Source organism: Oncorhynchus clarkii, chromosome 1 (assembly GCF_045791955.1).
Source record: "Oncorhynchus clarkii lewisi isolate Uvic-CL-2024 chromosome 1, UVic_Ocla_1.0, whole genome shotgun sequence".
Classification (NCBI taxonomy): Eukaryota; Metazoa; Chordata; class Actinopteri; order Salmoniformes; family Salmonidae; genus Oncorhynchus; species Oncorhynchus clarkii.
In genome coordinates, this window is record NC_092147.1 from 67420557 (window position 1) to 67444023 (window position 23467).

Consider the following 23467-nt stretch of genomic DNA (forward strand, 5'->3'; position numbering starts at 1 on the left):
CATCCTCTCTAAAGTCCTGTGGATAGAAATGTTCGCAAAACAAGTAATTCCAAAACTGAAAGTCAAGATATTGGTGATTAATGACTATCAGATAGTACAAGTTAAATTCTAGATTTTTTGCAGACTGCAGAAATCATTACTTTTTAAAGGTATTGTTGGATATGTAACTACTAACTATAAAAAGAAGCATGCCCGAAGACTCCCAGGTCAATGAAATTAAAGCCAAGGTCAGTGATGGATGAATCACAGCAATCATCAAAACAGAATTATACTATAACTAAGGAAATGCACTGATTCAGTGGAGCCTGTGGGTGACCACAAAGTATCTAATGTAAAAATGTAATTAGACAGTTTATCAGGGCTGCAAATATTTAAGAGTATCTGGTTAATTAACTATAGTATTATCTAGTTATTTTATAGAATGCCCCAAAAGACAAAAACAAAATCACTAACAATCCACATGAAGTAGGGAAACAGGTCCGTTGTTTTGATCTACTGTAAATTAAACAGGTTTGTTGTTTTGATGTAGATGAAACAGGTTTGTGGTTTTAATCTAGTGGCAGGGACTGCAGATAAAAAGTAGCTTGTTCTAAAACCTAGTGCAATATCAATGCCTGATAAATGTTCCCTGAAAATGTTTTGAATTAATAATTCACTTGAATCTCCAGCCAGCAAATCTTTATTTCAAATTCCAGTCGTCTTAGAGGGATATTTTTCAGGTTTGTCTCCCCAAGTTGGTTAACTGTCAGATGGCATAGTGCAAAGTGCCAAGACTTCTATAAATCGGTGTCCCTTCCACGGGACGGCTGAGCTAACATAGGCTAATCGCATTAGCCTGAGGTTGTAAGTAACAAGAACATTTCCCAGGACATAGACATATCTGGTATTGGCAGAAAGCTTAAATTCTTGGTAATCTAACTGCACTGTCCAATTTACAGTAGCTATTACAGTGAAATAGGGGCGGCAGGTTAGCCTAGTGGTTAGAGCGTTGGACTAGTAACTGGAACGTTGCAAGTTCAAACCCCTGAGCTGACAAGGTACAAATCTGTCGTTCTGCCCCTGAACAGGCAGTTCCTAGGCTGTCATTGAAAATAAGAATTTGTTCTTAACTGACTTGCCTGGTAAAATAAAAAAAGAATACCATGCTATTGTGTGAGGAGAGTGCACAATTTTGAACATGAAAAGTTATTAATAAACAAATTAGGCACATTTGGGCAGTCTTGATACAGCATTTTGAACAGAAATGCAATGGTTCATTAGATCATTCTAAAACTTTGCACATATGCTACTGCTATCTAGTGGCCAAAATCTAAATTGCACCTAGGCCTTTTTCTTGAATTTCAAAATGATGGTACAAAAGAATACAAAATAATGTTGGTTTATACTTTGTATTATCTTTTACCAGATCTATTATGTTATATTCTCCTACATTCCTTTCACATTTCCACAAACTTCAAAGTGTTGCCTTTCAAATGGTACCAACCATATGCATATCCTTGCTTCAGGGCCTGAGCTACAGGCAGTTAGATTTGGGTATGTTATTTTAGGTGAAAATTGGGAAAAAGGGGCATATCCTTTATAACAGAGCACACCCATTAGATTATTTGAATGTTATGGCGCTTCTCCAAGTGGCAGCATTAGCTGTGATGGTCCCATCATATGATCTCACAGAGTTAAGCGGCGGTGTTGGCATCCCTCTGGAGTCACAAGGGCACTGGGTTAGAGGGAGGTGGGGGGCACTGCTTAGTTTTACCCCTGCCCCCAGCGCAGACTGTGCCAGGATGCCAAAGCCAAGCGTGGTATTGCCCTCTGCTGAACTGCCGTCATCCTCTCATCTAGGCAGATCTGCAATATCTGATGAGATACCCTTGCCTAGACGGGATTGCGTTAGTGACACGAACATGAAAGTCAGCAAACTTTCATCTTGGTTGTTTCTGAAGCAGTCTTGATTTGGTATATATACAGTATATCAATAATGTGCAGTTCAACCAAAGTCCAAGTAACAGTTGAATGTGTCTAGCCTTTTTATTTCTCTCATTAGTGTATCACCATGCGGTAAAATGATTCAGCTAGATGGTTAGATGTTTTTATTAATGTCACTACATAGACCTACGGTATTTGCCAAAAATTCTCTGAATATCCACCAATGGGTCTCCTTCATCTGTGCACAGATGTGGTCAAATTAGGTCACTGTGGGGCCTCCCGAGTGGCACAGTGGTCTGATGCACTGCATCACAGTGCTAGCTGTGCCACTAGAGATTCAGGATTCAAGTCCAGGCTCTGTCGCAGCCGGCCACGACCGGGAGACCCGTGGGGCAGCGCACAATTGGCCCAGTGTCGTTAGGGGAGGGTTTGGCTGGCAGGGATGTACTTTTCCCATTGCTCACTAGAGCCTTCTGTGGTGGGCCAGGTGCAGTGCATGCTGACACGTTCGCCAGGTGTACGGTGCTTGCTCCGATACATTTGTGGGCATTGTGTCAAGAAGCAGTGTGTCTTGGTTGGGTTGTGTTTCGGAGGACGCACGGCTCTCGACCTTCGTCTCTCCCGAGTCCGTACGGGAGATGCAGCGATGAAACAAGACTGTAACTACCAATTGGATACCACAAAAAAGGGGTAAAACATTATTTATTTTTCACGAACAAAAATTTAGCTCACTGTTAGCTCACTGCTCACAGAATGAGGTCATGCACGCAGGGAAGAAAAACTCTGTGCTTGTCAGAGCCAATTATATGATTACAGTGCACTGGGTCTTTTTATTGGTCCCTTTGTACCATCCTTACATGAACCAAAAGAGATGGTCTATGAGTGTCCTATTGGTATTGTTCAGAGTGGAAATGTCATTTCATTGAAGTAACAGCAGGGTTGACTTTGCATATAATGTTGGATGGACTGAGGCCTCCTGCCTCCTGTTTGTTAAAATCATAAAGACAGTGGATTAGTGGTTCAACATGACAAAAATATTAGCCTACTTGTTTAAAACATATCGACTGAAAAGAAAACCCAGTGATTTGCATTTAAATACCTAGTCAAGTTATTTTATCAAGCAAGTGTTGTTTACTCTGTACCTCCATCTCTATTCTTACTAAGCCCCCCATAAATCTAATAGAAATAGACTAGCATTAGCTATAATTCAGAAAGCATTAGAAATCTTGCTTGTATGACATTGTATGATTTTTCAGGCCTACTCTGTTATGTCGTCAGCAAACTTAATGATGGTGTTGGAGTCGTTCGCGGCCACGCAGTCGTGGGTGAACAGGGAGTACAGGAGGGAGGGGACTAAGCATGCATCCCTGATGGGCCCAAGTGTTGAGAGTCAGCGTGGCGGATGTGTTGTTGCCTACTCTCACCACCTAGGTGTGGCCCGTCAGGAAGTCCAGGATCCAGTTGCAGAGGGACTTGTTCAGTCCCAGGGTCTTGAGCATAGTGATGAGCTTGGAAGGCACTATAGTGTTGAACGTTGAGCTGTAGTCAATGAACAGCATTCTCACATAGGTGTTCCTCTTGTCCAGGTGGGAGAGGGCATTGTGGAGTGCAATGGAGATTGCATCATCTGTGGATCTGTTGGGGCGGTATGCAAATTAGAGTGGGTAAAGGGTGTCTGGGATGATGGTGTTGATGTGATCCATGACCAGCCTTTCAAAGCATTTCAAAGCTACATATGTGAGTGCTTCTCCATCAGTATCTCTTTGGTCGATATCTGACATTTCGATGTCCAAGTTCTCCTATTATACAATGGCTCATCCAAGGGTAGAAGAAACCATTGTCCTTATCAACCCCATAGTGTCATTCATGCATGCTGACAAGAAGGGTGAAGACAAAGGTAACAACCTCTCCCCTGGGCCAGCCTGACAGATTTCTGACATCACATCACATTACCACTGGATGCTTTCCTTTCAAAACATTAGCTTGTTCTCAATAAAATACCTCAGAGGGACCATGTGTTTTTAGTATGCGTAAAGAGGTCATGTGCAGGTTAAGTGTGCCTCTGAAGTTTACACCTGGGAGACACATTGAGAGGTGTTATTTTAGGTCTTATTTGAATACTCTGCAAGTATTTAGGTCCCAGCTCCACAGAGAATCTCGGTTGAAGCCTCTGGTCGAATGCACTCATGTCTCTGGCTTATTTCCCTAGTGGTCCCCTGAGGTAAACCATATCCTCCTCTTCCCCTCTATCTAGTGACAGATAAAGCCTTGTTGTTACGCCCTGACCTTAGAGATCCCTTTAATTCTCTATTTGGTTAGGTCCGGGTGTGACTAGGTTGGGCAATCTATGTTTTCTATTTCTTTGTTGGCCTGGTATGGTTCCCAATCAGAGGGAGCAGTCTATTGTTGTCTCTGATTGGGGATCATATTTAGGCAGCCTTTTCCCACCTGTTGTTTGTGGGATCTTGTTTTTGTGTAGCTGCCTGTGAGCAGCCCAGAACGTCACGGTTCTTTTTTGGTGAGTTTCATATTTATTAAACATGTGGAACTCTAAGTACGTTGCGCCTTGGTCCATTCATTCAACGAGCGTGACACTTGTCTTGTAAGAGTCCCTGTGGGAGGGCTGGCCTCTCAGACAGGCACTTTGGGAAATTGTTCTTCCTCAAGTTGTAACAACATTGAGGTAGATTTAAGTTTGTTTCTGGTATTCCAGGCAAAAGAAGCAGGACAGAAGCCCATCCCGCCTCCAGAGCCAGTCCTGCCTAGCAGCATGGCCATTGGTTCAGTGTCCATGGCTGTGGCCAAGATTGGGGCTCTACTGCAAGTACATCACAGTTCTGAGGAACAAACAGGTCAGTGAGCTCCCCTTTGAGCAAGCACACACACACTGACACACACCATGCAGTGTTATGTGATGGAGGTCATTGATCAGGAATGATAGGGTTGATGGCAATGCCAGATACAGTGGGGCAAAAAAGTATTTAGTCAGCCACCAATTGTGCAAGTTCTCCCACTTAAAAAGATCAGAGAGGCCTGTCATTTTCATCATAGGTACACTTCAACTATGACAGACAAAATGAGGTAAACAAATCCAGAAAATCACATTGTAGGATTAATGAATTTATTTGCAAATTATGGTGGAAAATAAGTATTTGGTCAATAAAAAGTTCATCAATACTTTGTTATATACCCTTTGTTGGCAATGACAGAGGTCAAACGTTTTCTGTAAGTTTTCATAGGTTTTCACAAACTGTTGCTGGTATTTTGCCCTTTCCTCCATGCAGATCTCCTCTAGAGCAGTGATGTTTTGGGGCTGTTGCTGGGCAACACAGACTTTCAACTCCCTCCAAAGATTTTCTATGGGGTTGAGATCTGGAGACTGGCTAGGCCACTCCAGGACCTTGAAATGCTTCTTACGAAGCCACTCCTTCGTTGCCCGGGCGGTATGTTTGAGATCATTGTCATGCTGAAAGACCCAGCCACGTTTCATTTTCAATGCCATTGCAGATGGAAGGAGGTTTTCACTCAATCTCACGGTACATGGCCCCATTCTTTCCTTTACACGGATCAGTCATCCTGGTCCCTTTGCAGAAAAACAGCCCCAAAGCATGATGTTTCCACCATACCTACTGTGAAGCATGGGGGTGTTCTTTGGATGCAACTCAGCATTCTTTGTCCTCCAAACACGACGAGTTGAGTTTTTACCAAAAAGTTATATTTTCGTTTCATCTGACCATATGACATTCTCCCAATCTTCTTCTGGATCATCCAAATGCTCTCTAGCAAACTTCAGACGGGCCTGGAGATGTACTGGCTTAAGCAGGGGGACACGTCTGGCACTGCAGGATTTGAGTCACTGGCGGCGTAGTGTGTTACTGATGGTAGGCTTTGTTACTTTGGTCCCAGTTCTCTGCAGGTCATTCACTAGGTCCCCCCGTGTGGTTCTGGGATTTTTGCTCACCGTTCTTGTGATCATTTTGACCCCACGAGGTGAGATCTTGCGTGGAGCCCCAGATCGAGGAAGATTATCAGTGGTCTTGTATGTCTTCCATTTCCTAATAATTGCTCCCACAGTTGATTTCTTCAAACCAAGCTGCTTACCTATTGCAGATTCAGTCTTCCCAGCCTGGTGCAGGTCTACAATTTTGTTTCTGGTGTCCTTTGACAGCTCTTTGGTCTTGGCCATAGTGGAGTTTGGAGTGTGACTGTTTGAGGTTGTGGACAGGTGTCTTTTATACTGATAACAAGTTCAAACAGGTGCCATTAATACAGGTAACGAGTGGAGGACAGAGGAGCCTCTTAAAGAAGAAGTTACAGGTCTGTGAGAGCCAGAAATCTTGCTTGTTTGTAGGTGACCAAATACTTATTTTCCAACATAATTTGCAAATAACTGTATTACAATGTGATTTTCTGGATTTTTTTTCTTCTCATTTTGTCTGTCATAGTTGAAGTGTACCTATGATGAAAATTACAGGCCTCTCTCATCTTTTTAAGTGGGAGAACTTGCACAATTGGTGGCTGACAACTTGCAGACTTGTTTACGTGTTGCTGTGCGTTTTGTTGCCAACCTATTTTGCTACCTGACAACTTTATGGTTTTTACTTTTTAATTACCGTTTATATTGTTTTTTTTCCCCTCAACTTTTTCACTCCGGACGCTTTATCTGGACATGGTTCGTCAGGACCTCCAACAGCCGAAGCTAAGTAGTAACATTAACATGATGCCTTCTAATTGCAGTCGCTGTACTCATAATATACAGGAGAACGATCGCCTTACGGCGAGGATAGCTGTGCTACAAGCCCAGCTTCAGACGCAATCGTTAGGCAAGGGTAATTTCAGTGTAGGAAAGGATGAAACAGCGTCTGTGCCACCAGTAAGTACAGATAGTAACGTTAGTATAAATCCCCTCGCGCGGTCCCCGCAGCCGGACAACTTTCTCACGGTTTCTGGAAGGAAATGCTGTAGGAATGCTCAACCGGTGTCGCTCATTCAGCCGACAGAAACTTTCAACCGGTTTTCCCCATTAAGCAGTGAGTCGGAGTCAGAGGCCGAGCCTTCTCTTGTCTCTACTCCTCCCGTTACGGAGTCTGAGACACCGAAGCCTCCCACCATTTAGCTCTGACAAAAAGAAAACTCTAGTCATTGGCGACTCCATTACACGCAGTATAAGACTTAAAAATCATCCAGCGATCATACACTGTTTACTAGGGAGCAGGGCTACCGACGTTAAGGCTAATCTGAAGATGGTGCTGGCTAAAGCTAAAACTGGCGAGTGTAGAGAGTATTGAGAGATATTGTTATCCACGCCGGCACCAACGATGTTAGGATGAAACAGTCAGAGATCACCAAGCGCAACATAGCTTCAGCGTGTAAATCAGCTAGAAAGATGTGTCAGCATCGAGTAATTGTCTCTGGCCCCCTCCCAGTTAGGGGGAGTGATGAGCTCTACAGCAGAGCCTCACAACTCAATCGCTGGTTAAACTGTTTTCTGCCCCTCCCAAAAGATAGAATTTGTAGATAATTGGCCCTCTTTCTGGGACTCACCCACAAACAGGACCAAGCCTGACCTGCTGAGGAGTGACGGACTCCATCCTAGCTGGAGGGGTGCTCTCATCTTATCTACCAACATAGACAGGGCTCTAACTCCTCTAGCTCCACAATGAAATAGGGTGCAGGCACAGTCAGTGTAGTCAGCTCAGCTATCCCCATTGAGACCGTCCGTGTCTGTGCCTCGACCAAGGTTGGGCAAAACTAAACATGGCGGTGTTCGCCTTAGCAATCTCCCTAGGATAAAGACCTCCTCCATTCCTGTCATTATTGAAAGAGATCATGATACCTCACATCTCAAAATAGGGCTACTTAATGTTAGATCCCTTACTTCAAAGGCAATTATAGTCAATTAACTAATCACTGATCATAATCTTGATGTGATTGGCCTGACTGAAACATGGCTTAAGCCTGATGAATTTACTGTGTTAAATGAGGCCTCACCTCCTGGCTACACTAGTGACCATATCCCCCGTGCATCCCGCAAAGGCAGAGGTGTTGCTAACATTTACGATAGCAAATTTTAATTTACTATTTTTTTTTTTTTTTTAAATGACGTTTTCGTCTTTTGAGCTTCTAGTCATGAAATCTATGCAGCCTACTCAATCACTTTTTATAGCTACTGTTTACAGGCCTCCTGGGCCATATACAACGTTCCTCATTGAGTTCCCTGAATTCCTATCGGACCTTGTAGTCATAGCAGATAATATTCTAATCTTTGGTGACTTTAATATTCACATGGAAAAGTCCACAGACCCACTCCAAAAGGCTTTCGGAGCCATCATCGACTCAGTGGGTTTTGTCCAACATATCTTCGGACCTACTCACTGTCACAGTCATACTCTGGACCTAGTTTTGTCCCATGGAATAAATGTTGTGGATCTTAATGTTTTTCCTCATAATCCTGGACTATCGGACCACCATTTTATTACGTTTGCAATTGCAACAAATAATCTGCTCAGACCCCAACCAAGGAACATCAAAAGTTGTGCTATAAATTCACAGACAACACAAAGATTCCTTGATGTCCTTCCAGATTCCCTCTGTCTACCCAAGGATGCCAGAGGACAAAAATCAGTTAACCACCTAACTGAGGAACTCAATTTAACCTTGCGCAATACCCTAGATGCAGTTGCACCCCTAAAAACTAAAAACATTTCTCATAAGAAACTAGCTCCCTGGTACACAGAAAATACCCGAGCTCTGAAGCAAGCTTCCAGAAAATTGGAATGGAAATGGCGCCACACCAAACTGGAAGTCTTCCGACTAGCTTGGAAAGACAGTACCGTGCAGTACCAAAGAGCCCTTACTGCTGCTCGATCATCCTATTTTTCTAACTTAATTGAGGAAAATAAGAACAATCCAAAATTCCTTTTTGATACTGTTGCAAAGCTAACTAAAAAGCAGCATTCCCCAAGAGAGCATGGCTTTCACTTCAGCAGTGATAAATTCATGAACTTCTTTGAGGAAAAGATCATGATCATTAGAAAGCAAATTACGGACTCCCCTTTAAATCTGCGTATTCCTTCAAAGCTCAGTTGTCCTGAGTCTGCACAACTCGGCCAGGACCTAGGATCAAGGGAGACACTCAAGTGTTTTAGTACTATATCTCTTGACACAATGATGAAAATAATCATGGCCTCTAAACCTTCAAGCTGCATACTGGACCCTATTCCAACTAAACTACTGAAAGAGCTGCTTCCTGTGCTTGGCCCTCCTATGTTGAACATAATAAACGGCTCTCTATCCACTGGATGTGTACCAAACTCACTAAAAGTGGCAGTAATAAAGCCTCTCTTGAAAAAGCCAAACCTTGACCCAGAAAATATGAAAGACTAATCGGCCTATATCGAATCTTCCATTCCTCTCAAAATTTAGAAAAGGCTGTTGCGCAGCAACTCACTGCCTTCCTGAAGACAAACAATGTATACGTAATGCTTCAGCCTGGTCTTAGACCCCATCATAGCACTGAGACTGCACTTGTGAAGGTGGTAAATGACCTTTTAATGGCATCAGACCGAGGCTCTGCATCTGTCCTCGTGCTCCTAGACCTTAGTGCTGCTTTTGATACCATCGATCACCACATTCTTTTGGAGAGATTGGAAACCCAAATTGGTCTACACGGACAAGTTCTGGCCTGGTTTAGATCTTATCTGTCGGAAGATATCAGTTTGTCTCTGTGAATGGTTTGTCCTCTGACAAATCAACTGTAAATTTCGGTGTTCCTCAAGGTTCCGTGTTAGGATCACTATTGTTTTCACTTTATATTTTACCTCTTGGGGATGTCATTCGAAAACATAATGTTAACTTTCACTGCTATGCGGATGACACACAGCTGTACATTTCAATGAAACTTGGTGAATCCCCAAAATTGCCCTCGCTAGAAGCCTGTGTTTCAGACATAAGGAAGTGGATGGCTGCAAACGTTCTACTTTTAAACTCGGACAAAACAGAGATGCTTGTTCTAGGTCCCAAGAAACAAAAGAGATCTTCTGTTGAATCTGACAATGAATCTTAATGGTTGTACAGTCGTCTCAAATAAAACTGCGAAGGACCTCGGCGTTACTCTGGACCCTGATCTCTCTATTGACGAACATATCAAGACCGTTTCAAGGACAGCTTTTTTCCATCTACGTAACATTGCAAAAATCAGAAACTTTCTGTCCAAAAATGATGCAGAAAAATTAATCCATGCTTTTGTCACTTCTAGGTTAGACTACTGCAATGCTCTACTTTCCGGCTACCCGGATGAAGCACTAAATAAACTTCAGTTAGTGCTAAATACGGCTGCTAGAATCCTGACTAGAACCAAAAGATTTGATCATATTACTCCAGTGCTAGCCTCCCTACACTGGCTTCCTGTCAAGGCAAGGGCTGATTTCAAGGTTTTACTGCTAAACTACAAAGCATTACATGGGCTTGCTCCTACCTATCTCTCTGATTTGGTCCTGCCGTACATACCTACACGTACGCTACGGTCACAAGACGCAGGCCTCCTAATTGTCCCTAGAATTTCTAAGCAAACAGCTGGAGGCAGGGGTTTCTCCTATAGAGCTCCATTTTTACCCCCCTTGGGTTGTGCTGTGGCGGAGATCTTTGTGGGCTATACTCGGCCTTGTCTCAGGATGGTAGGTTGGTGGTTGAAGATATCCCTCTAGTGGTGTGGGGGCTGTGCTTTGGCAAAGTGGGTGGGGTTATATCCTTCCTGTTTGGCCCTGTCCGGGGGTGTCCTCAGATGGGGCCACAGTTTCTCCTGACCCCTCCAGTCTCAGCCTCCAGTATTTATGCTGCAGTAGTTTGTGTCGGGGGGCTAGGGTCAGTTTGTTATATCTGGAGTACTTCTCCTGTCCTATTCGGTGTCCTGTGTGAATTTAAGTGTGCTCTTTCTAATTCTCTCTTTCTCTTTCTTTCTCTCTCTCGGAGGACCTGAGCCCTAGGACCATGCCTCAGGACTACCTGACATGATGACTCCTTGCTGTCCCCAGTCCACCTGGCCGTGCTGCTGCTCCAGTTTCAACTGTTCTGCCTTATTATTATTATTATTGGACCATGCTGGTCATTTATGAACATTTGAAATCTTGGCCATGTTCTGTTATAATCTCCACCCGGCACAGCCAGAAGAGGACTGGCCACCCCACATAGCCTGGTTCCTCTCTAGGTTTCTTCCTAGGTTTTGGCCTTTCTAGGGAGTTTTTCCTAGCCACTGTGATTCTACACCTGCATTGCTTGCTGTTTGGGGTTTTAGGCTGGGTTTCTGTACAGCACTTTGAGATATCAGCTGATGTACGAAGGGCTATATAAATTTTGATTTGACTAAATACTTTTTTGCCCCACTGTATATGTGTGGGTGTTAAGGGAGGCTATTTCATCTAGTTGTCATATTAAACAGTGTGTAGTAAAACTAGTGTTTAATAATATTGACCATCTTAAATCAATACTCCACATACAACACCCCTTCTGCCAATCACATTCTGTTAAAAGTCCCCAAAGCACACATCCCTGGGTCGCTCATTTTTTCATTTCACTCTAGCTAAAGACTGGAACGAGCTCCAACAAACACTCAAACTGGACAGTTTTATCTCAATCTCTTCATTAAAAGACTCACTCATGGACACTCTTACTGACCGTTGTGGCTGCTTTGCGTGATGTATTGTTCTCTACCTTCTTGCCCTTTGCTGTTGTCTGTCCCCAATGTTTTTACACTGTTTGTGCTGCTACCATGTTGTCATGTTGTGTTGCTACCCTGCTGTTGTCACATGTTGCTGCCATGCTATGTTGTCTTAGGTCTTTCTTTTATCGATGTGGTTTGTCCTATATTTTTATTGAATTTATTTTTAATCCCAGCCCCCGTCCCCACAGGAGGCCTTTTGGTAAGCAGTCATTGTAAATAAGAATTTGTTCTTAATTGACTTGCTTAGTTAAATAAAGGATACATTTTTGTTATACATAAACAGAAACCCAGCCTAAAACCCCAGAGTAATAAGCAATGTGATGTAGACGCATCTACACTGCATTCAGAAACTATTCAGACCCCTTCACTTTCCCACATTGTTACGTTACAGCCTTATTAAATAATTTGTTTCCCTCATGACAAAGAGAACTGGTGTAGAAATTTCAGCAAATGTAAAAAAACATTTTTTTTCCCAAAATACCTTATTTACATAAGTGTTCAGACCCTTTGCTATGAGACTTCCTTGATGTTTTTACAACTTGACTGGAGTCCACCTGTGGTAAATTCAATTGACAGGACAGGATTTGGAAAGGCACACACCTGTCTATATACGGCCCCACAATTGACAACGCATGTCAGAGCAAAAACCAAGCCATGAGGTCGAAGGAACTGTCTGTAGAGCTGTGAGACAGGATTGTGTCGAGGCACAGATCTGCGGAAGGGTACCAAAAAATGTCTGCAGCATTGAAGGTCCCCAAGAACACAGTGGCCTCCATCATTCTTAAATTGAAGAAGTTTGGAACCACCAAGACTTTTCCTAGAGCTGGCCACCCGGCCAAACTGAGCAATCAGGGGAGAAGATTGATCAGGGAGGTGATATGGGTATCCCCAAACTATCACACTACCACTACCATGCTTGACCGTTGGTGTAAGGTTCTTACTGTGGAATGCAGTGTTTGGTTTTCGCCAGGCAAAATGGAATGCATGTCGTCCAAAAAGTTCTACTTCTGACTCATCTGTCCATAGAAAATTCTTCAAGGAGTCTTGACGACCATCCAGGTGCTTCCAAGTCCTTTTTTGGCAAACTTGAGTGAACTTTTTGGATGAGATGGGTCCCATTATGTCTGGCAAAACCCCCAAAACTGCATTCCACAGTAAGAACCTCATACCAACGGTCAAGCATGGTGGTAGTGGGATGCTTTGGGGATGCTTTGCTGCCTCAAGACCTGGGCAACTTGCCATTCTAGAAGGAACCATGAATTCTGCTCTGTATCAGAATTATACAAGAGAATGTCAGGCCATCTGTCTGTGAGTTGAAGCGCAGCTGGGTCATTCAGCAAGACAATGATCCAAAATACACAATCAAATCTACATGAAAATTGTTAAAAAGCAACAAATCTGAAGTTTTGTAATGGCCTAGTCAAAGTCCACATCTGAAACGAGCAGTTCATGCTTTAAAACCCACAAATGTTGCTGAGTTAAAGCAGTTCTGCATGCAAGAGTGGGTCAAAATTCCTCCACAGCGATGTGAGAGACAGATCAACAACTACAGGAAGTATTTGGTTACAGCCAGCCAAAGGTGGCACAACCAGTTGAGTGTAAGAGGGCAATTACTTTTTCACACAGGGGAATTGGGTGTTGCATAACTGTTCATTCAATTAAATAAGCATCAATTTGTTTTATTTGTAAACTCAGGTTCCCTTTATCTAATAATAGGTTTTGGTTGAAGATCTGATAACATTCAATATCAAATATGCACAAGAAAACAGAGAATCAGAAAGAGGGCAAATGCTCGGCACTGTATAAAGTATAAAGTAACAAAGAAACATTTACCTAAAAAGATCTGTGAAATCCTCCAACAGATCATCACAATGGTCCTCGTGCTTCAAAAGGAGATTATTCAAATAATGAACATTGCTTCAAAAACAGGGGTAAGGAACATTGCGGCAGAGCCTGGTATAGTGGATCTACTGTACAGTATAGGGAGCTTGTGATTTATTTTTAAGACTGAACATATACTCAGAGTTGTCATGTAATGTATATCACAATTTCAACGTTGTAGTTACGTTCTTCAAAGTTAGAATCAATTCAATGCCGTCTGTCTATGGTTTAGCAGTGCCACAGGAGGTTGGTGGCACCTTAACTGGGGAGGATGGCTGATAGTAATGAATGGAATTATTAGAATGACATCAGACTCCTCAAACAAATGGTTTCCATGGGATTGATACCATTCCATTAACTCCATTCCAGACATTATTATGAGCCGTCCTCCCCTCAGCAACGTCCTGTGTTTAGCACTAGAAGCACTATCTAACTGCGAATAGATTAAAGGTTGTCGATAGGAAATCGCTTTCCCTATTTTATTATGTGATGAACATCACAAGATGAGACGATAACAGCTCGCGGCCTACATTTATAGGATTAACAATATTATTGATGGTGGGTTAAATATATCCCATGTAATACCTTCAAAAGCTTTGGAAACAGGAACGTTCAAATCCTATTCATACCCGCTAACCTAATTAAAGTACATGCATTTTAAATATCATTAACGTTCATTAGAGGTGTCAACCCCTCCTCCTGGAAAATTACCTGGTGAGCTGAATCTGGTGTGTTAGAGCAGGGCTGGAGCAAAAGCCTGCATACCCAGTAGCTTTGCAGGAGGAAATGTAGAATCTCTGACATACAGTATGATCTAGCACAACTTTCCACAGATATGCATATTATAAACGATGACACTGTGTACATTTATGCTGACTAGACATTCCTTCTCTTTCCAGCCTGTACTGCCAACAGTGTCTGACTCTGGAGCCTTAGTTGTTGAGTCCTAAGCAGCCTCTAGATCTAATTACGGAAGCATCTAACAATCTTGGATTGGCACTTGAAAAGGAGGTCCATTTGGCAGTAAACTGTGCTGCTCACGACATAAAGGACTGTGTGTAAACAGAACGTTAAAACACGCAGTGTGTCCTTGCATACAATTCTATATGCGGGTACAGCAAGCGGTACCGATGCACCAAGTCTGGAATCAACAGGACCCTGAACAGCTTCTACTTTTGTTAGTTAAAATTAGAATTTTATGTTGACATACTATAGTTATTCAAAACAAAATATAAGCTGGAAAAAGATCTACTTTAAAGTTAGATTTTATTTTCTCTCTCTGCTCCAAAAGGAAAGTATGAAGTTATTACAGGAACCCCCAAGTCTCCAGATAAACTAGTGGATGAGGCTTTGATTCGTAAATACCCAGCAGTCGTAGCCCTGCTCGATCCTCTGTGAAAGAGGTAAGATGTGAACACCCCTCCGAACACACATCCACAGTAAATGAAAGACATGCGTTGGTGTGCTTATAGAAACTCATGGTGTGCGTGTGACCCGATGTGTAAGGAGCAGTAGGAGAGACTGAGCAGTGTGGCTGGAGCCTCCTGCAGCCTGCTCTCTGACATCTCCTCTAAGCCCCAGTGTCACGGGTCACAGGAAGATGCCCCATCTCTTCCAGGGGTACATCCTGAATCGGACCAATAAAGTCACCGACCTGACCTACGTCACCACAGAGCACAAAGGGAATCCACTGATGGAGTTTTACATAGAGCTGTTTACTAATACATGACTCATTGTCCTAATGTAGGTCAAATGTACAGTGTGCAACATTTTGATGGAATGTCAACAAAAATTGGAGGTCAAATCGATGCTAGGGGAATAAGCCGTCATATTGGCCAGGTTGACCTATAATAATTGCCATCACAACATCAATACTGTGAATAGAAACAGTAGTATGAACACGACAGTATAAATATTTTGGAATAAATAGGTGACGTGTGAGACACGCCGACTTACATGGTTCCTCTGATGGTTTCAGTTGGATGAATTCCAAATGAAGATCTTCCCATTTGAGTGCAGCCGACTCAAACTTTTATCACAGGGAGCCAAATGAATGTCTGCGTGGGCCATGTATCGATCGAATGATGCGACCCAACGATACTTCTACTGTTAAAGGTCATGGGACCCAAAATTATGTTCAAAATTATGTTCAGTCGGTTTATCTTTGTCCTAATCTCTCATGGACAGATGGAAGTAAATGGAAGTTTTATCTGTCTACAGACTGTGGGATGCGACGACTAATGAGGAACTTTGTTTCCGGTATGCAGATTTTTCGCCACTGATCATTTGGGCAAATGATTCCGCAGGTGCTCGCATCTATTGAATTTCTGAATGGGAGGGGACATTTGGCCTCCTTGCTTGAACTGTCAGAGTTTACGATTAGAGGGGTGGAGACTTCGGTAGTTTCGTTAGTATATTTTCTAACCCGTCTCCCCCTGAACTCAACTGAGCATCTGACGCAATTTACACAAGATTTTAGTTCTGGGTGTCCGAGATTACCTTTGTTCTTAAGATCTCACTCAAATTAATGTTCTTCTATATGAAACTATGGTTTGTTAGTTCATGCTTATTTGGGGGAATTCACTGTTTTTCAGAGGAACCCCTGTAATGACACTCTTCTTTAAAAAAAAAAAGAATAATACGCATTGCGAGCCCCCGTCTTGACAGCAGAGCTAAAAGAAAATACAAAATAAACGCTTTAGAGTTAATTTAGTGCAATTCTACACTTTCCCATGGGCTGTAGAGAAAATGTTGCAGTTTTGAAGCACGTTTGCTGCAATTCTACTCATTTTGCCAAAGGGTGGGAGAAATGTTCGCAGTTTTCAATATGATATCTGAGTGAAACTGACTAATAAAATCAATGGGGGGCCCCCCGGCCAGTAATTCGACAAGTTTAGATAGCTGGCTGCAAGACTAACTTTACAATCACATTTTTTTTAGCTGACATGGGCTAATTGACTGACTATCATTGACTGACATAAAGCAATAAGAGGGGGAGGGTTGATCCGAGACCCTTCAAAAGTTGCCCATCCCTGGTGTAAAGAGTTGATTCATTGACCTGGTAATACATTACTTTTGTGTGTGTCTTTTTGTATGTCAGGTGAGGTAATAATTGGAACGACGTGTGGTGAGCCCTGCAGTGACAACTCGCTCTCAGATGTGGTGAGGCTTAGTCATTCTCTTTAGATCTATATGTTTACATGTCTATCTCTGTCTGTCTTTATCTAGTAATGTGTTGGACTGAAAATCTGCACATTTCAGTCTGACAATCCATTGCATCACTTATGTATGTATTCTGCTCTGTACAAGTTTTATAATACAAATGTCTGTATTTACAAGGCCCAAGAACCTCTTGAAGTGATATAATAAACAGTTTGCCTGTCATTGTGTACTCACACCAAAACAAAGCCAAGTGACGGCGCCTTCTCCGTGCCTTGGTGATGAGCAGTCATCGCACGTTGGCACTCGGCGCCCGTAAACTCTTGTCATTGTGCGTTTCTCTCTCTCCCTCAGGTCGTAGGCCTGGGAGTTGTGTATGTCAAACTGGGAGGTCTGAGTCGTGGAGAGCGGCTGACTAAATACAACCGTCTGATTTCTATAGAGGAAGAATTGGCCCAGCAGGGAATACTGGGTATGGCTTTTTCCTCTCGCCTTTTCAGCCAGTAGAAAGAGGGGGCTAGACAAAGCTATGGGTAGGAGAGGCAGTAATGGCTGGGCTGGTGAGAATACATTTCTCCCTGGACGTGAAAGGAAACTGTGTGTCAGGAATCATGAAGAGGGGGGAAAGGAGCTGGCGAAAACCCTACCTTGGTTCTGTTAATTGGCCACCTAATTACGCCTCCCAAAAAAGGGACAGGGATATTGGGCAATTACTGAAAAGCGAGTTCATCTTTGTATAAAATAAAGAATTAACTTCTGCACCAATTGCATATACAGGACTCTTGTATATCGTTTGGCTCTGGCTATGTGGAATATATATATTTTTAGTGCTGTCACAGCAGTAGAAATCATCGGACCTAGAATAGAGGGGCCTGGAGCGATGAGGGACATGTTCAATGTGCACAGACCTCTACAGAACATGTTCAATAGACTGTCATGCAGGGGCTAGTTTCGCTTTGGCCTTTTTAAAGCCTTTGTTGTCCATTCAACTTATTTCACTTGTTTTCTGTCTGCAGATTTAAGAAAAGACACATCCTCGCTCTTTGTTGGAGAAACGGAGGAGCAATCATTTACATAATATAATTAATATAAGGATTAATATAAGGATTAAATGAATACCATAGTGTTTTTATTCCAAAATGACATTTTCTATTTATGTTTACGTCAATCTAATGTAATTACTAGTCTTAAAATGAATAGCTCATACAATCTATTTAAATGATACACCATTACATTTCTTCCCATATTAATATGAATGAATTTTCAGTCGTCACTTAGTGCAAAAAGGTTTCACGCTAACCAAATGCAGCGTTGATCTGTATTTTTCCTTGGAAACAAAACTGAATTGATCAAAATGACCACATAAAGGAATCACAATTTGGCATCACATACTCTGGAAATAAACTAATTATAGTTACACATATATTTGCAAATTCCAAAGAATAAAAAATACACACACATACAAAAAGATTATGTAAGACACAGTGGTCAATATTATTTTGAATAAACCTGTCCATTTAATAACCATTATTTTTATGTGGTTTATGACATTTCCATTTTTGGTATAATGCCAGTGTTGGGGTAGCTACTCTGAAAAGATAGTTTACCAATTACTTCACACTGAAAGAATTTAAGCTAAACTAAAGCTAGCCTTAAGAAAAATATAGTTTAATTAACTGAAGTTACTTTGAAAAAGTAGTTCACTACATCCAAACTACTTCGTGAAAAATTATCATATGTATCTGAATGTGTAATTTAGCCTATTAAACACAACTGTTTCAAGTGAGAATTAGGCAGGTCTGATGCCGAAAAAAACTTCACCCATATTATCTTTTCATTTTGGAAAAAAAAAGTAGTGTGTAGTTCCAGGAGTTAGCTACATGGCAACAACAATGATTAACTACTGAAAACCCTACTTAGATTTGAATTTAGTTCAACTACCACCAACCTACTGCAAAATGTAATTCAATTACTAGTTGGACCAAATGTAGTTCATTACTCCCCAACCCTGTGTAGTGCAGTGGGGACACCAGACATGCTTTGTACTCTGAGGTCTTCTTTCCTTCACCAGAGAGCTGACTGCAGCATTGACAGGTGCAGGTCTCTTGTCTAAAGAGAAATAGATGAAAAGGAACACAGATGAGAAACACTGAGCAAGACCAACGATTTATACACTCATCCATCTTAACAAGCGTTTGAGTGTAAAGCAATTTTAAAATCGACCTTGATTAGAAATCCACCGAAGTACTGGAATAGTTTGATACTGACAGAAAAATATTTGATATTAGTAGTACTCACTATTACTCAATTAGTGGAACTCACTAATCAATATCTTCGTGTAACATGTTAGTGCTGATATAAGTTATTGTTTAGGAAACATCCTATTTTTTAAGCAATGTTGACAGGATGACAGATGGATCTGAAAGAGCCGACACAAAAGAAGGCTAAAGCATACAGCAACTCAATGCTGACCACCAAATAAAGCCAACACACTGAGAAAGGGCCCCTTCATAATTTGTCATATCCTCATCCGACTCCAACAGAGTTCCTAGAGGAAATTATTATGTAGTTGCGGCATGCCCTGCGTCAGTGTAACAGAGGGGGCAGTTGTTCCAGTGGGAAGTAGACGGTTCAGAGGTGCTTTGTGCACCAACAGACAGGGAGAGCCACCACACAGCTGTGTTGGAGCACTTACGGCCTGCCTCAATGGGCCTGTCAAAGGAGTTCTTCATTTGTGCTCTTTTCAACTGAAAATGCAACATTGATTTATCCAATAATTACTGTATTTAACCTATCAATTTACTTGATTTATGATTTAAGGCTAGTTTTTCCATACTTATTTAACTTGGCTTATCTTTATTGTAACTTAAGTAGGCATATCATTCTGAGTAAAAGCTGAACATGGCACAAAGCACAATTACTCCTGTTATCAAGAATGCCTGTGTAGTTACAACATTTTAGGATGAGTAAACTTGCATTTTAATTGGAATATCAACTTACTAAAGATTGTGAGCATCATAATAGACTGGATTTCACTTGGTTTTAAAGTGCTTAGCTCGGCATTGCCTCAACTTCTATGGTGTATATAATATAAAATTGTTGATAAAGATGAGAGAATATTCTGTGTTCATATAGCCATCTACTTAACATCCAAACAAGCCAAGGAAGAAGAGAAAGAGAGAGCTAGGGAGTTCACTGGATTTACACACATCCTCTAATCAATGAGTGTGGATAGCCAGACGTAGCGGGCAGAGAGAAAGCAGCCCTATGAATTGGCCCTGAGCAGCCATGGTTCCCCACCAGGCAATTACTCTGTTTGGAAAATAAACGGAATGACTAACAAAATAGGCTAAATTAAGTGTTTCCTAGACACACTAAAAAGAGGCTTCCTAATTGCCAATCCCTCTGGGGGGAAAAAAAACAACAAAACGTTGCATTGTATTGGCTGATGGCGACAGAAATAGAGAGCGGTAAAGATGGCTCTCACCAAAATAAAAAGGGACACAGCATGCCTCCGGGTAATTACATTGTCGCCCTGATCGACAGAATCTTTACTGCTTGTCAATCAATGTCAGACGGCAGATCGCTAAAGAGGAAGCAGGGAAAGGCCAGGTCATGGACATGGCCAGGTCATGTTTTTGACGTTGAGCTGTCCATGGACTGAAAACAACAGCTCCAAGGAGAGCAAGCATCAGCTGGCCGTAGTCGGTGATACTGTTTGTGACTTCTAGAATCAGATTCCGTACGAAATACTGAAGACCTACAATGACATACTTTTTTAAAGTGCAATCATTTCAAAGAGGTTGAGGAGAGACTGAGGCCAGGATTCAAAGAAACGCAGATTACTGACATCGCACTGCACTTGGTGGAACCGCAGTAACTGCCATCAAATCAATGAACATGTTTTCTCCCTTGAAGCATGCTTAATTTTCTGTTTGAATTAAATGATGTACCCGTTCTATTTGGCATTTTGACAGTTAACACAGTTGGAATCAAGGCAATATTTTACATTTATGAATCAGGCTCGCAGCGCGAAGGTTGTTTATCTGTGTTTGAATCCCAGCCTGTGGGACCATTTCCTGCTATAACATCCATTATTACTATGGTATTCTCCCTCTTTTTGTCTCGCTTTCTGTCTGTCCATCACATAGAGTGGCTTACTCAAGCAATGTCTGATGCTCAATGTCACTCTCATCTCATTGGACGTTATCTAAGTTTAGTCTTAGTTAACCTCCTCTTCCTTCAACATGAGAAAATGGAGGGCCATAAGAAAAACATGTCAGTCTGCACAATTAGTCATTTCCGAGTCCTTGGTGCAAGCAACGTCCCCTTGTCCACTGATCCCTCTGTCTGCAAGGCCATTGTCGAGGGGAATTCTGCTGTTAAATAAAATGACAAAGTGACTTCCTCTTCCAACAATGTTGTAGCCCTGTCTGTATTTTTGCGGCAGTCCACTGATGAATGAATGTGCAGAGCCAATAGGTCTTAAGATGAAGTCTGAGCCCCTTGAGGCGCCTGGAAGATAAATCTAACACAAGACACTTTATCCTCAAACAGGCTTTTGGGGGTAAGTAGTATACATGTAAACAACATGGCAGAAAGAAAAGTCACTCAAATTGAATTTCCTCCACAATCTTGGGGGATTTGACTCTTTCTTTCAACTGTGCTCCAAGTGGAAATTGTGCCTTAGTGACAAATGAGACCCAAATCCTCAATTAGTGCCCCACACAATGGTTACGGGACGTCACACTCCTGTTTCTGGCTCTCACATTTCCCCCTCACTTCAGAAATAGTCCAACGAATTTGTGCAGGTGAGTGAAAAAAGCCCATCCTCATGGTCAACTAAGCGTGATGGTCATTGTGGCGTTCTGAGAGCAAGTTGATCCCAATCCAATTGTTCCGTAACAAACACCAAGCAGAACAGCTTAACCTGTAGTTGCCAAGCATTTGACTAAAATCTAAAGCTTCAGTACCACCAGTTACGATGCTATATGTGCATTTACATGCTTGAAATTCTTTAGTTTTGAAATAGATTCTGCTATAAAAAATCTTTACAATAATGCCTGCACCTGCACAAAAATATAATCTTGGTCCATGAAAGACTGGGGGAGTATCGAGCGAGGGGAGTAGTGGAAACAAAATCTGCCACAGTGCCCTGTAATTGCTCACTGGGAGGCTACAAGGTTAATACTGGTCTAGACAGACCAATTTAAAGACATACTTGCTTTGGCAAATGTTCAAGGCTACAAAAGCCGGCTGACGGATCCTCTCAGTGCAAACAAAGACTGTGTCAAAAATGTGGGCTTCACCTTCACCATTAAAGAAATTTTAACAAAGCCTACGGTTGTGGGAACAAAGTATTTCATTTCACCTAAATCAATCGCCCCATGGTAATCCCTCATACAGTAGTGCACTCCCTCCCCAAAACAAAACAAGCAGCAGTGTGAAAACATCACAGCTTAATACAACATGAAGCCACGGTGCACTGGATCTCAAGAGCGGCTCTAATTATTCCTGTAATCATCAGAAACAACTAGGGACAGACTGGTTCTTACTCTAAAGGAGATTTATCTTACAGAAAGAAGGTTTCTCATTTTCAATCAGTTGGGTCTTGGGACTTAAACTCCATTGTAAATAATGCAGTGATTCCAGGTGCTGAGACATCCTGTGAGGCGTACTTACCCAGGGCTCTAGGGTTCTAGTGGCCAGAACTCAGGTCAGCTGAGTGGGCCTAGAGCGGGACAGAGTCCTGGGAGGTCTGCTTGGTCTGGGGCTGGTCCCCTCTCACTCTGGTGACATCCAGAACACTGCTGGGGAAGGGACGAGGTGAGGACGGTGAACCTTCACAGAGACAGACATAAACACAATCACATATAGATCCATAGTATTTCTACATTCAACAGTTGGAAATTGCTACTGTAGGCCTACAGTATGTTTACCTATTTGTCTGATGGTAGGATCTGCAGTGACAGAGAACTGATATTGTTCTGTAGGTGTGTTTGCAACACGGCACAACTTCTTATATGTTTAAATCATTGCAAAGGAGTGTAAAATAATTGAACATTTAACTAAATCAACTACCAGGAACCACCTCCAGAAAGTGGTGTCCATACTACAAAACATGGGTGGGCTGTGTGGACGAAGAGATATTCATATTTTGAGATTTGCAATATGTTGTTTCACTAAATAATTATTAAATAATTAGAACATGTGTATGCAAATGATTGATATTTATATAACATTTACAACAGGTGAAGGGAGAAAGGCAATAACCTTATTCTTGCATTAATTACTGGAATTCATTTGAACATGCCTCATATATATATATATATATATATATATATGTACATTCTCCTAAATGTAATATCACTTGTTTAATTTAATAATAACAAAAAAGCAAATAAAATAGAGAAACGTTACATTATGATACTCTCCTACGGATGTCATCTTACCTATTTCTTGTTACACAAGACTCTCTCCATGATCCCATCCTTTAGCTATTCGTACTGAAACTATTAGCAGGACATAAGACTGCCTTTGTCTAAATAGACAAAAATTGATACAATATTGTTTGTCATCTTTACGGCCACTGAAACCCCCTCCAGAGTAAGTACGGGCTTGTCATTCTTCAGTTGTATATATTTTAAAGGAGACAAAACTCACAACTTTCCTGTGAGGTCTTGAATGCGCCCCGTCGTCTCTGTAGAACTCTCTCCAGCTCAGACTCAGTGTTTGTTGATGGAGATCCAACTTTAAGGTGGGGGGAGGGCCTTTTGAAAGTGTCCT

At 41.9% G+C, this 23467-nt stretch overlaps 1 protein-coding gene and 1 pseudogene across 2 annotated transcripts in view; one reads left to right on the plus strand and one right to left on the minus strand.

Annotated features, from left to right (window-relative positions):
- Positions 1-188: 188 nt before the first annotated feature.
- LOC139414107 (enolase 4-like) lies at positions 189-17759 on the plus strand (annotated as a pseudogene).
- A 30-nt stretch (positions 17760-17789) lies between these two features.
- Positions 17790-23467, minus strand: part of LOC139416985 (shootin 1) — a 74985-nt gene continuing 69307 nt past the window's right edge. For both annotated transcript variants that reach the window (XM_071166223.1, XM_071166226.1), the window contains 3 exons: positions 23345-23465; positions 22364-22522; positions 17790-18790 (listed from right to left, as the gene is read on the minus strand). In XM_071166223.1, coding sequence (XP_071022324.1) covers positions 22413-22522; positions 23345-23465 — 231 coding nt within the window. In that variant the 3' untranslated portion in view covers positions 17790-18790; positions 22364-22412. The remainder of the gene's footprint in view (positions 18791-22363; positions 22523-23344; positions 23466-23467) is intronic.